General features: G+C 35.5%; 2 protein-coding genes across 4 annotated transcripts; one reads left to right on the top strand and one right to left on the bottom strand.

Annotated features, from left to right (window-relative positions):
• Positions 1-177: 177 nt before the first annotated feature.
• Positions 178-7,333, bottom strand: LOC105204130 (heterogeneous nuclear ribonucleoprotein H2). Of its 2 annotated transcripts, none has more exons than XM_026132966.2 (9): positions 7,164-7,333; positions 6,283-6,578; positions 5,303-5,446; positions 4,337-4,475; positions 2,674-2,939; positions 2,393-2,586; positions 2,175-2,294; positions 1,921-2,020; positions 178-1,434 (listed from the first exon to the last, which is right to left on the bottom strand). In XM_026132966.2, exons 2-9 carry the CDS (start codon positions 6,539-6,541, stop codon positions 1,346-1,348), a joined length of 1,311 nt encoding a protein of 436 aa, XP_025988751.1. In that variant the 5' UTR covers positions 6,542-6,578; positions 7,164-7,333; the 3' UTR covers positions 178-1,345. The 2 variants fall into 2 exon arrangements, with proteins under 2 accessions (XP_025988751.1, XP_025988752.1); XM_026132967.2 differs by having other exon boundaries at positions 2,767-2,939; positions 7,164-7,332.
• A 607-nt stretch (positions 7,334-7,940) lies between these two features.
• On the top strand, positions 7,941-14,448 carry LOC105203140 (MOB kinase activator-like 1). 2 transcript variants are annotated; one of them, XM_011171910.3, is made up of 5 exons: positions 7,941-8,345; positions 9,803-9,969; positions 10,058-10,285; positions 10,375-10,538; positions 10,671-14,448. In XM_011171910.3, exons 1-5 carry the CDS (start codon positions 8,332-8,334, stop codon positions 10,749-10,751), a joined length of 654 nt encoding a protein of 217 aa, XP_011170212.1. In that variant the 5' UTR covers positions 7,941-8,331; the 3' UTR covers positions 10,752-14,448. The 2 variants fall into 2 exon arrangements, with proteins under 2 accessions (XP_011170212.1, XP_039314223.1); XM_039458289.1 differs by lacking the exon at positions 7,941-8,345 and adding an exon at positions 9,325-9,343.
• Positions 14,449-15,004: the final 556 nt, after the last annotated feature.

The following is a 15,004-nucleotide window of genomic DNA, read 5'->3' as shown; positions in this document are numbered from 1 at the left end:
ACAAATTAAATCGAGATTAAAGCTAATCTTCATTAGTAGAAATATGAGAATATAAAATTGGACTATTATTCGAGTAGATGTACATGTATAAATGCAGAACAATTTTTTAATAGCCAAAACTTTAGATGGAATTATGGAATATCATCAGGATCAATGATTGGATTTTCCTTGCCATTCTTAATCTACAGAAACTTGGACGAGAGTTTTATTCTGAAAATTATTACATAGTTCAAGACTGCGTAACAATACAAATATAAACAAGTTAGATTTACTCGGTCAACGATCATTCTGCTTCAAAGCTAAACGTCTGATTTAAACGAGTCTAACTTATTCACGTTTGTATCGTTTCAATTTAAGGAATTATGCATATGATTATACGTATTTCCTGCTCGTTGTGTTCCACCTCTTTTTTTATTCAATCTTTTAAATATAAACCGAAACTAAACTTACACATTAAGATATACACAACATTGACACTTGCCAGTCGACGCCTTTTTATATACGATTTGTAATATCTATACCAATGAAAATAATGATTTTTATTCTAAGGTTATACAATAAGTCATATACTATCATACATTATCGTGTTACGATGAAAGATGAAGATGAGCGGCTCTTTGACTTAGGATCTTGTACGTTACAATACATAAGACAATGCAATGAACTTACTGAGGTGCAATCTATCGCGAACTACTAGACAGTCCGTGTATATTACAATCGTATATTTTGCGCTTTACAGCTCGTCGCTATGTCTCGATTCATATCGACGACTATCATGTCCAAGCTCACATCAAAGCCATTATGACATGTAACTGTGCTTATATATCATATAAAATTATAATTCTAATTTATTTGATATTCAGAAGATATCATATACGTCGTCGAGAAAACAAAAAATACGCTTTGTCGCGTTTAATCAAACAGTACCTAAATAAAAGTAACATCTCCCCAATGTATTACTTCAAGAAATTTTATTTTAAATCTCATCTTGACGACGTACGATTGTCTGTTGACATTGCGCTCAGTTTAAAGAAAAATGACTTGCGTTATCAAAGATAAATTGTTACCTAAGTTCACTCGTAGCAATTAAATTATATATTCTATGTAAATTACATATTCCGTATGTTATAAAAGAAAAGAATAAGCAAATACTTATACACTACCGCTTACGATTATTAATATTCAATATATAATGAATTACATATTAAAGGCTACGCAAAGAAAAGAAAAGGAAAACAACGATTATTTATATTGCATCAATGTGATTTAGAAGTGCGTCTTTTCATCACCGATCACTTTGAACGTTTATAATCGTCGTTTAGCGTTAGAAACGCATTGCCCGGTCTCAAAAACTATTATAATTGCTACCACCCAACTGCGAGTTGAAACCTCTGTTGTTTGGTGAATATCCCGGTCTGAAGTTGTTACCTAAGCCTGTGTATAAAAAAAAAATATATATATATATGCATGTATACCTTAACATATTAAATAACATAGAAATAGTATTGACCAATTGCCAATGTAACTTTGATTTATTAAATCACAAATTTTCTCCAAATTATTATAATAAAGAAAATATTGTATTGGAACAAAATGTTTTTGAAGTAAAATTCAAAGACAAATGTTTATTTGTCATATCTGTACATAGATTTATTTAATCATATATGTGCCACTACAAACTTTTGTTCCAACTTAATATGTATGTATATATATATATATATAATTTTTTTTCATTATTTATAATAGATTTTCAAAATATTTTTAAAAAAAGTTATACATTCTGTCTTCTGTTAGATTCATATTTATTCATATTAAATTATAAGAAATAATTTTACCTATTTTCAAAATATTTTAAAAAATTACACATTTTATTTTCTATGTTTTTTCTTTAAAAAATATTTAATATGATTCCAATTTTACCTCCACAGAAATTGCCGATGCCGCTTAGTGACATGCTACTCGATCCGCCGGATGAATTCATGAACAATTCAATATATCTATGTGACATGTGGCTTTTATCCTATAAAATAAGAAAAAGTTAAAATCAAATTATTGTTACTTTTACAAGCTGTATAAATTATGGAATGTAGTAATTTACAATCACACGTAAAAATGATTCCGTTTCTAAATGATTTCTAAGAGTTGATTAGAAAATTAAAAAAGAAGATACATACCTTACACATTGCTTTTAGGGCTTCTTCATGAGTCGCAAATTCCACATCAGCTTCTCCTGATGGTCGACCGCCATTCTCAAGGATAATGCGGACATTCACTGGTTCGATTGGTCTAAAGAACTATAAATCAAGATCCAAAATGTTACACAATTAAACATTGAGAAAAATTAAAAAAAAAAGAAAGAAAAACTATCGTTATTCTTTGCTATAAGAATTACATCTGCTATGTCTTGTTCCGTCGCCTTGAACGGTAGTCCTCGCATATGGATACTGTACACGCCAGAGTTACCTCCCCAGTTGTCATTGTTGCCTCTGTAATTACCACCCTTCATGTCCATGCTGCCGCGCATTCCCATATTACCGCCTCGAGATCCGTAGTTGTTCCCGCTTCCCCATGGGCCGTTATCAAAGTCTAAAATGGATTAAAAGACTTTGATGATAAAGCCGAAAGTGGATTATGATACTTAAGGAAGTAAATTATAGATATGTGAATACATACGTAATAAATTAGTACGTGAATTGTATAATAAGTCTCTATTACGGTATTTTCCTGCACGATTGTCTTCGTACTTCGATAGATGAAAGGAATCACCTCTATTTCTGGATCCTCTGCCGTTGTTGCTAAAGCGATTCATCCCACCGAAACGATCGCCGCGAGTGTATGGCGCGGGCCTCTGATTAAAGCCGCCCATGGGACCGCCGCGCATTTTTGGTCCGATACTAGCGCGTACCTCGGACAAACTGCTTCGGAAGATCTCGATATATCTGTTAATGATTGAAGATACACGCGTTAGAGATGCGCAGGGCGACACGTCAGCAATAAATAAATTATCGTCATCATCTTTATTATTATCATTACTCTCACCAATATAAATGCCACCAAATCGAAAAAACTTGACAAGACTTAACGATACGGACTTAATTCGAGAGATCACAAGTGGTGAGAGACAATACAAAAACAGTGAGATACACGGAGACTCTATAGAAACAGAAAAGATGGAAAGAGGAGCCATTCCTGCACAACAGTAGCGAAAGATTAATTATTTATGATCTGACATTTTTACAACAAAAAATTAAAAAAAAAAGAGGAAAATTGTTTGGTAGTTTGGCATTAAGAATTGAATTTACAAGTGTGACAGAACGATTATGTTCATACTAAACCTCCGGCATTCTTTTATTAAACCTGCGAAGAGAGACCCTCCCACGACGAAATCGCTTCCCGACGTACCTACGTCACATGTACCCCACAAGCCCATGCGACGCCGACGATCTTCGAGTAAGCCACGCTCACAATTGCACCCTCTTTTGCAGATAAACCTTTCTAATATCTGTAAATTTACTTGGCATACACTAACATAAAAAGTTTTTCTAGTATAACAAAAAAGTATTTAAGAAACAATTTGATCTTGAATGTTTTTTCTCTTTTCTTGAATGTTGTTTAATCTTAATTCATCTTTAAATATTTTTTGATCTTTAATGTTCATCTGCAAAAAAATGCAATTATGCGCATCGCACAGACGTGCCGTATTGGATCGATGGTTACTATCTCTCTCTTTCTCTTTCTCTCTGTAGCGCCCACCGAGCTTTGGCTTGCCCTACCCACCTCCCATGGGATTTGGCGATGATGGTAAGGGGCTATCTCCCGCCCCCCGGCACCCACCCATCAAGGATATAAGTAGTTGGGTCCACAGTACTTTCGCTTACGTACGACTATTTGGTTGTAATTGTGTTTCGAGAGAGGCAGTTTCTTTATGTCAGATAAGAAAAACGTTCTCTAAACGCGATTTTCTTTTACAATAAATAAATAAATTCATTTAACTTTAAAGTATGCGATTTATCGAGGAAATCTGTCTCAACGCAGTAAGGTGCAAAATTTTTTCAAAATTCACGTTGACAATTTACGTTTCAAATACGTGCGAACACATATATATGCTGAGTGGCTTAATAATAATACAAATATAATGGTTTCTTTTGTCCTCGCGCGGGAAAATTCTCTTCGGGGAAAGATAAAGAAGCTGCATCCGTATCATAGAGAATTCGTTCCCACTATATATTTACTAAACGAAATGTATATACCTACATGTACTACGATCATTAATATAAATGATATGGAAAAGTTATAAGTATACCCAAACCCGAGTTATACCGTCTCAGTGCCCCACCTGTGTCCTATCTTTTCCTTGTGTTTCTGCAGAGCGCGCTCCGCAACATCTTTGTTAACAAATTGAACGTAAGCCTCCCCAGTACTGCGGCCCGTGTAGTCTGTCGGTAGTGATATCCCATTCGGCAATATCTCCAACCCTGACCCACACATAATCAAACATCGATATTGTAGCTTATAGGCCCATTAGAAAAAAGAAGTTATGGTCAAAGATATTAAAATCCCTTATAAAAGAAGCAAGATTTTTAATACTAAAATCGCGCATATATATGCGCATTAATTATTTTTCTTTCTTTCTTCTTTCTCTTCGTGATTCTCCTTATATGGATTATAAGTCATTAAATTGTCAACGTCCGAAAACCAAAGTTAAGAATTAAGCTCGATCACCGAGTCGCGCAATGAAAATATTTTTTTGTATCGTTCGTACAAATCATAAAATCATAAAATTCGCGGCATACACTTTTGTAAAGCACAACTCAGATCTTAGCGGGATCTTAAATCTTAACTGAGGCTAATCGTCGATATCAGGACACAGAGACATCATTCTTTAGATGGAATTTAATTTCAGCTTTAATTAATTCGATATGTGCGTTTGAGTCATTATCTCGTTACTTTTAGTAGCCAATCATAAAATAAGTGTGTAACATTGTTAGAAAGCAATTGTTACAGCTCACTAATCCACTAATGCAAAATAATAGTTTTAGTAATCTGCTAATAGATTTATAATCTGTGCTAAAGTCATCGAAAGTATTCCGTCGCTGCGTCCCTGAGATATTTGTCAAATTTCGTCTATTCACTTTCGTCACTTTATGAAAAAGGGAGTACAAAAATAGAAAGAAAGCTACGTATTTGAAAAAGATGAATAGGTATCTGTCTTTTAAGGATTAAATAAAATCTTGAATGACACTTGATATCAATTAAAAAGTACTGATGGGAACTTCAGTTACGTTTGTCATGTGTTAAGTACCTGAGAAAAATTGTGCAATTTCCTCTTTCGAACAACCAAACGGCAGGCCGCGCAATCTCACGCAACCGTCGTCCATCGCGTTCTCCAAATTAAGACCGCTCCTCTTTACGACCCATTCCATCTCGCCGCGTTTTGCTTTAAAAACTGAAACAATGTGCAAAGAATTTATATAGATATACATATCTTTAAAAGAGATATTTCTATTACTATTTTCCATTTCAATTATTTTCTCCAATACTGTTTACGTAAAAAGTAAATACTATCTAATTTACAAAACATGTAAATAGAGATATCAGTATTAAAGTTGATCATTTATGTATAAAATATCAATAATTTGTATGTAAATCATGTAAATGTTTTACGTTATCTATGTAAGTAGATAACCTATGAATCATAAAAGATTTAGATTTCATTAGAAAATCATAATAATCATAATTTGTTTTTTAACTTTTAATATTATATATTTTTATTAATACTAAGCCAAATATATGGACAATCATATATCTTATTTTTTCTATATTGTGTTAACCAATCTATAATAATTTACATTACTTGCATTGTCTGAAAGATTCTATAAACTTAATTCTCATTGTCCAAGCAGGAATTTGAAGACTCAGATAAATTTTCAATTTTGATTCATTCTGCCTCAAATTCGAACAAAAGAAAAATAAATATTTTGAGTCAAATAACTGTGAATCACATTCTGGAATGTTTGACCAATGTATCAGGATTTTTTCACATTTTTTGGAGCCCAGAAATTCTTTCTAAAATACTATCAGATGCCAGTAACTCAATGGGATTAGGAAAGCAGCTGGATTACAGAGAGATAACACAAACAAAAACTGTAAATAGACATTTTCTTGAATTGGCATAAGCCTGATCAGTATGTTAAGGTTAATATAATTAATTGATAAAAAATTAGTATATACAAATTTTTATATACAAATTTATATAAAATATAATTAATATTGTAAATTAACCTTCAATATAGCGATGGCCCATGTGATCCCTGTCTCTTTTGCAAGCCTTTTCAATATCCTCTGGAGTATCCATCTCCACATAGGCTTCGCCACTGGGGCGTCCTTCACGAGATGTAGTCATGTGGACTCCATTCTTGCCATTCGAGATCGAACAGTCACCGAAAAACTTCATAATCTCATCCACGGTGGTGGACCACGGCAGTCCACGCACTTTAACAACGTATCCCTCCTCCTCATGCTCAGCACTGCCACTCGACATGATTTCTAATTCAACGATATTTTGCTCCGAACAATATCTATAAATGCAAAGGCGAGATATTTTGTGATTAATTTAGCGTGATGAAGCAAAATAATTGTGTGATAAAACCAAGACTGTGGGGCATATTAAACACCAGCGATCTTATAACGGTCGATCTTCACGTTTTCATATCGACATCTTGGAAACTCGTGTTTTCACAGAAACATACACCGATCATTTGTAAACAAAAATAACAAAAGAAAAAAAAGAAAAAAAGAAAAACAAAGACCAGAGTATCGTTAAGAGAATTTGAAGCTTTTAAAATGCTGAATATATTGACAGAAAAGTCGAAAGAAATAAGACAAGATAAAAAGAAAGAGAAAAACAAGCGATAAGAGCTCTTGGTTGCAAAGTAATCATTCGGCCGGCCGCGACATTCGCTTTCGATTTCGCTTGAGAACGAAATTATACACGAAAATAACAACGAATCTAAAATTATTCGGCATATTGTAGCGAGAAAAATGGAGGAATGTAGGGAAAAACTGACAAGATACTTCAAAAGGAAAACTATCCGCGAGGAACACCGTACTTAGGTGGGACTGAACGTGACGGGGCATGCGACACCGAGTCTCCCTCGACTTACCAATGTCGAAGTGCCGTCGTTCCCGTCCTTAGACGTAAATTCGATTAACAATTCAATGGAAAAATGCTGAAATATCTGTAATACTTCCTATGCAACTGGCCCCTACAACTACAATGCCACGGCCGAGCGCCGACACCACAGATCTGTGAACAAAATGGCGCGGAATGTGATGGCGCGTTTGGTGTTTAATCGATATAAGCCGCGTTTCCATAAGCTTATATGAGGTCTGTTCTTTTGAGCTACTCCACTTGCACTTTTCCAAAAAGAACAGCCTTGGATTTTATTTGTACGATAATGTTATATAAAAAAATGTTTTCAAGTTTGTTATATAAAATTTATATAAATTTATGTCGAATAAGCCTAATTTCATCAAAATCAGAGATGATGGGGGTATTCTGAACATTTACCAAATTAATTTAAATAGAAATTTCGGTAATTATTTAAAACACCCCTCCTTACCTCCAAATTTTGATTAAATTATAGGTTCATTCGACACGTAAATATTTTTGTTAAATATTCAAATAATTCTTATAAATAATCTATTATAAATTAATATAAATCATTTTCTAAAAAAATATTTGATCATTTTCCTTTTTTAAAAATTTTCCTAAACATCATAATTTAAGCTTTTAAAAAATCCATAATAAGATACGTTTCTAACGCGCGATTCGCCGTCCGTTTAGCCGCCGGTCGCTGCGTCGTCATGACTCCACGTGACTCTAGTCAGACCGGCAGAAGCACCGTCTCGCGCGGCCCGAAACAAAGAGAGAGAGAGAAAGAGAAAGACAGTAGATCGCAAGAGAAACCGGACAACTTAGTGGACGGACGACGACGCAGCGGGCAGCCTGGGTTGCGCGACGGCGACTCGTCTTCCCGGCACAGCGGCGTTTGCGAGACAGGGAGAGCGGGTGATACCTCCTGGCGAAGGCGATCGCGCGCGCGCGAGTGCGGCGGCCGGCTGCCTGGGCAGGTTCTCGTTGTCGTCGTCGTCGTCGTCGTCGTCGTCGTCATCATCGTCGTCGTCGCGATAGTCGCACAGTCCGTCGTCTCGTTACGCGTCTAGTTGAGCGAGGACGCACTCAGCGAACCACGCGACCGAGCGGAACCGACCCGACGAGTGGAGCAACCCACAGCTACAGCTACGACAGCCCGTCAATCCCGTCGTACGATGAGTTTCTTATTGTGAGTCCTCTTCTTTAAATTTGCGCAACACTTTCTCCTCCCCGACTGTCTCCGTCGAGTTGAGACGAGACGAGTCGCGGATTGAATCGCCGCCCTCGTCCGATCGATATGTCCTTGCGGGAACAGGACAAAGCCGCAAGAATTTCTTGTCCGTCCTTCTCCTGTGACAGCTGACAATTTATTTTTTTTTCCTTTTACAATTCGCAGAATCTTTGTTTCTTATTTCACTCCAGGATGTCCTTTCTTCTCTCATTCTCTCTTTTTAATATAAAAAAAAAAAAACGGATTTATTATTCTTCACGACGAGTTCGATGAGAGTGAGTCGATGCCGTCCGCCGGTGGATCGATCGTAAGTAAAAATAGCTCGCCTATCGTGCGGGAGGCTCTTCCTTTTCGCGCGTCTTCCCGTGGGACCATTATTATTGCACCGTGTTCCTCGAACGTCAGGATTATCGCCCAGACGCGGCGCGTAATCTATGAATCATCTGTCTCGGCGACCGCGCCTTGTGCTTCTCGTCATCGGCGAGGCTTCGCGACGCCGACTCTCTCGAACTCTGCTTTGACATTCGCGATAAATAACGTCGTCGCTTTCTTGTGTGCGCGCGATCACGATCAGCTGAGCGTCTCGCGCCTCGCGGCGGAGCGCGTTTCTTTCCTTTTTCTCCCTGTGAGCTGTGCTTTTATGTTCCTCGCGTCTGTGGAATATATTTAGGATTTTCTGCGGAAAAAAAGACAATGAAAGAGTAGAGATATAGCTAAATAGAGACAGGAGAAAGAGAGGAAGAGTTGATATGTTTGTGCTCTTTTCTATCTCTCTTCATAAATGGTTCCTAAATATGCTCAATAATATTGTACAATAATATACAATTATTTTAGAAAATGAGCATTATTACTCATAATAAAATAGATATATTTTAGGCTTTAAACTGATATGAACCAGTTTTGTAGGCTTCAGCTGGACATTCTAGGATCATAGGAGAGTGCACCTAATTAGAAAAGTAATTTTTTTTATTAATGAAGAAATTACTCTTTAGTAAATTAAAAGTTAAATTATTTAAACAAAATTTTTGATAAATTAAAATAATGAAGATTTGGAGTATGTATTGTACATATTGTACTTTAATTTTTAATTAGACCTTTTAATTTTAATTAAATCTTGATGCTTGTTGTGTTGAAAAATCTTATCACTAATACGAATAAGTCGGCAATGAATTGATTGCCATTGGTTTATCTGTAGTGATAAACAGTTATATTTATATTATCTTTTTCTGATTTCATACTTTGGATTTTGAAGTAAAGATATTCAGAAAGCTAAGTATCATCATAGAGTAAATATAGATCTAAAATGTATGTAAAATGTACTATAAAAGAAATAACTTGAAATCTCAAAGGAACAAATAGAAATCATTAACAATCTCTTCTAATAATTCAATTCTATCTTTCCTTTTTTTTTTAAGTGGGAGTAGGTCTTCCAAGACCTTTAAACCAAAGAAGAATATCCCAGAGGGTACTCATCAATATGACCTGATGAAACATGCTGCGGCTACATTAGGCTCTGGTAATTTGCGACTGGCTGTTATGCTTCCCGAAGGAGAGGATCTGAACGAATGGGTCGCCGTGAATAGTAAGTTGAAACGTCCATTTTCCATTCTCTCGTTATTTGCTTGGTATCATTTAGATCTAAATTTGTTATTCCTGTCTTCTCTCTTTAGCCGTTGATTTTTTCAATCAAATCAACATGTTGTATGGGACTATCACGGAATTCTGCACAGAAGAGAGTTGTCCAATCATGTCTGCTGGACCGAAATATGAGTATCACTGGGCCGATGGTCATACGGTGAAAAAACCTATCAAGTGCTCTGCGCCCAAGTACATAGATTATTTAATGACCTGGGTGCAAGATCAATTGGACGACGAGACTCTATTTCCTTCCAAAATCGGTGATTATATTATCTTTTTTTCTGCTTGTTCTCTCTCGCCGCGCGATTATCCCGAGCCGAAAATTAATCATCGATTATTCTTTCTGCAGGAGTTCCTTTCCCGAAAAATTTCTTATCTATCGCAAAAACTATTCTGAAGCGGTTATTCAGAGTATACGCTCACATTTACCACCAGCACTTTAGCGAAGTTGTGCAACTCGGCGAAGAGGCGCATTTAAATACGTCGTTCAAGCATTTTATATTCTTCGTTCAGGTATATGACAGTCGTAAAAAAATTAAGAGATAAATAAATAACAAAAATAATGATAAAATGATAATGTGACAATATATTGTAATATTTAATGGATTTAATTTGTGATATTTAACGATTAATCTCGCATTGCAGGAATTTAATTTGATCGAGAGAAGAGAATTGGCACCTCTGCAGGAGCTAATAGAGAAACTGACAGCGAAAGACGCGCGATGAGTCCATCTACCGTCTACGAGCCACTCGTCCTCTCAAAACTTTTCCAAAGAATCTCTCAACCATCCCGTCTTCGCTAACCTGCACATATAATTGCATTATTTAAACTGATTAATTAATCGCTAATCCCTACGATCTGCCTCCGTTTCGAAGAATTGGTGATGAAAACGCGCCGCCTGGAAACAAGCGACTGATAACGCGAATAAATGCCTATGGTGTTCGTTCTGAAGCCTCATTCTTCTCTGATGGCGCATGGATGTATTCTGTATATTCACTGCATACACATTCACATACTAAAGAGAGAGAGAGAGAAAAAACTACTATCGAGTGGATAAAGAATCTGGACGGTAGGTCTGAAACAGCGCGTTCGACTTTGTTACTCTGATTTCTCCGAACGTTCTTCATATTTCGATCGTAATTTATTGTGTTTTATTGCACCGCTGATACGCGAAGGAGAGACGGTCGGGAGCGCGATTTTCAGTACAAAGTGTCGACGCATCTCGAGAAAAGGACGATTTCAAAAATAACTAAATAGATGCGTCTCTTTTTCGTGAGCGAACAAAGACCATTCATAACGCTCGCGGGTTCCGCTATTTTGTTATTATCTGCCGCTCTATTATCGGATGTAAAAATACTTCTATTATATGAATGTAGAAATTATTCGTTTCGTACGTTTTTATGTACGAATCCAACGGCATATCGTGAATTTCGTATGATTTTACGTTTAGGGATAGTTTTATAAATGATTATGTCCTATCATTTTCTTGGGTTAATATCCCGTATCGTATTTCTTATTGAGAAACTGCACACAGTGTTGGTAATAACATATACATATTGTGCTGTTGAAAAAGAAAGAAGAGTTATCGCGCAACGCTATATCGCATTACTGTGTAACAACTACTTTAAGATATCGTCCTCTTAAGCGCTTATAGACTTATTTATACGACTAGGATTTTTGTACGCGTTTTGTCTTCGTAGAAAGTGATATTTCCCGCTTCAGACGCTTCTCAGATTCCGGTAGTTAGGCCGTATACTACGTCATCTTACTGCAATTTCCCGTATAATTCTCGCAAATTTTCAGTTTCCTATTTTCAGTTTCCGTTTTCCAGGAATTAACATTACGCGAACATTTGACAAAAAACCTATTACGGTGTTTCTTCCGTAAACGTCAATTGATATAACACCATATTTTGTTAGCTCGTATTTATTCTCGTTTTCTTCACCGCCTAATCGATTTTGTTCTGTATTAATGAACAAAGGATTTCTATAGAGCAGCACACATTTTAATTATCAAGAAAGTTTAACTAAAAATTCGCAGCGTCCGACTTCAAGTCCTTTTTTCTTAGTCGGTACTTAATAAAGAGAATAGCGATTGTACGACTTTCGTGTTTAATGAGCGTCGCGAATTACATAAGAGTCTCAAGTATTATAAATAATTGATCACCATCGCCGACTATTATCGCCACTTACATAAGATAACTCGATTCGTCACGAACGTATTGAATGAATTCGTCATTTCTTTTGGCTTCTTCTGTAAGCTACGCGTACGATAATGATAAATCTTTAGGAAATCTCCGAAGTGCTGAGAAAAAAAAAGGTTTAAAAAGGGAAACATATTTTTTTCATTGCAGTAGACGTTAAGAGTTCGATCGCGTGAACTTATATGTATACGTGTATACATATTGCATATATATATATTGACGTATTTTACTATAACGACACAAAATAGTGATTGACGCAGCGAAGCAAGGTGATAGCGCCGCGGAACGAAAGTGGCGCATATACACGCTGAATGTAGACGTAAATGATAGTAACGATAATATTATATTCGGTACTTAAGGAAAGGCGGCGATAAGCGATGAAAAATGAGAGTGCAAAAACTCGTATTTGTCTACGCTTTTCGGAAACGGTTATAATAGCGCCTGTTTGTGATCGCGATGAATGATAGTCGCCTATTATAAGACTACCTGATTCATTCTCGACGACCAAACTAGTTACAAATGGCTATTTTTGACCGTACATGCGTTTGTACGCGTACTAGCGATGTCTCGACGCCAACCTGCAATTTATTTTTCTTTTTTATAGCCCAATGGATTTTCGACTCTAGAAATCACAGTACCATACACATTTTTGTTTCATTAAGAGTCCTAGAAAAATCCTAGAAAAATCTGCAACTGCTATCCATTCGTTTAGACGCTTAGCTACAATCCCCCCGGTCAGAAAATACTTGCGTCGATTCTTTCTCCCTTTCCTCTTGAGCGACTTTCCGCGGCACGAGTGCCTGAAATGCGACTGTTCGACACGGTCGTGCGAGAAATTGTCAGTGAACAATACATTTCGAAATTATTCCTAAAATATTACGTGCGGGACATTAGCGAAAGATCGAAAAACTTACAATTAGTGCCGAAAGAGCCAAACTAGCGGATAGATTTCCAAGTATTCACGAATTCTGTAACTTTTTTATAAATCTCTATTAGATATAAAGTAAACTTTCGGAGAGACTCAAATTCTTAGCTAAACGTCTCGAAGGAGGAAGATGCCTATCTGTGCGAAATTGGTCCTCATCTTCGGCTCTTTCAACACTAATTAGGCGCACTAAGTAATTGTAATTTGTTAAGATTGAAGGTGAAAATTTAACGCGAGATTTGTAGAGGCTGATTTGGTGGTCCTGATAATCTGATCAGTCGAGTTATAAACAATGAGTGATAACTCGATCGCGTCAGTGGAGGGACCATTTTTATGCTGTAGAAATCCTTGAGAACCACTTCTTTACGCGTCGGGAAAGACGATCGTGTTGAGATGAGGTCAGAGTTGGAAAGTAACGCGTTACTTGTAGCGCAGGTACCGTTTTCGTTACTTTTTTCTGTCTATAACAATAATATTGTTACATTCTTACAATAATGGTAACGAATTTAATCGTTACTTTTGTTTTCTATTATCCTTATCAGAGATTGAGGTTGAGATTGAATTAGAATTAAAAAAATCAGAACAAAGAAAACCAATCTTAAATTTAGTGAAGTTTGTATTTTGATAGCAATTGTTGGTATTGAATAATTTACATATATGCTATAAATTTTCAATGCTGGAATTATTGGAGTGCATTTTTAATAGTTACATTAATGTTTAAAAAAATTACATTAATGTTTAATCTGAATTTATGTAAAAAGGAAATATATTAATTAAATAAAGAATTGGAAAAATTATTAGATAAGTTTAACAGAAAGAAAAGCTTGTGCTCTACATACAGAATAACTTGGAGAGTTTCAAGTTTTAATATTTATTATTACATTTAATATTGATTATATATCAAATGTAATTTTAAAATCTAATAACTTACTATAGCATTACAAAAAAAAAACGAACCATTACTTTTAAAGTAACGGTAACGATAACGCATTTTTTAAAATCAGTAACGAGTAACGGTAACGCGTTATTTTTTTCGTAATAACGTTTCCAATTCTGGATAAGGTTGTATTTCTCTTCATTCAGAACGGCCTTTCGCGGAGAGTTCTCAACGACCAACTGTCCGCTCGTTTGATAGTAACGCTAGTGATATATGTGCAATGTAAATAATATTTTTCACGATTAAACGGGAAATCCCTACGTCCTAAATCACGGCAGATGGGCCGTGCGTTTAAAATGTTTATAGTCCTGAATATAATCTTGTAATCTTTCTGTAATAAATATCGTTCCGATTGTATTCGCTTATTTTTTTTCTTAGCGTAAATTACATCTGTATAAACCTAGTTATATGAGGAAAATTAATTAATTCCTCGTTATAATTATTTATCAAATTACTTCCGTTTCTGGCAATTGCTATAAATTTATTTAGTCGATAAAACATTTATTTTCAGTAACTGCTGTTTGGTTCTTATTATCACTACTACTAGATTTATTTTCTTTCTTTTTTCTTGTGTGTATAAAACGTTTCGGAATTATAGGTAAAAATTGATCTGGCTAATAGAATCCACAAGCACGTAACAAAATCTTTGCACAGATCTGCAAAGTAATCTTGTCTGTTTAGCTTTTTATTCTGCGAATTTTTGAATTTAAAAATTGTGTTAATGCTTTAAACTTTACGATATTTGCCTTACCATATATGTAAATGTACAAAGAATTTAGTTTTTGAATAACAAATTGTTGTCAATTCACGATCTTTCCCTATTTAAAAATGACACCTGTGCAAATCATATCATTTTATTTAAATATTTTTTTTTTATTTTTGAGAGGAAAGGTATATTTTATTAAAGGAATAT

This window comes from Solenopsis invicta, chromosome 16 (genome assembly GCF_016802725.1).
Source record: "Solenopsis invicta isolate M01_SB chromosome 16, UNIL_Sinv_3.0, whole genome shotgun sequence".
In the NCBI taxonomy this organism is placed as follows: domain Eukaryota; kingdom Metazoa; phylum Arthropoda; class Insecta; order Hymenoptera; family Formicidae; genus Solenopsis; species Solenopsis invicta.
Note: the sequence above shows the minus strand (reverse complement) of the source record. Positions and strands in the feature narration are given on the sequence as shown.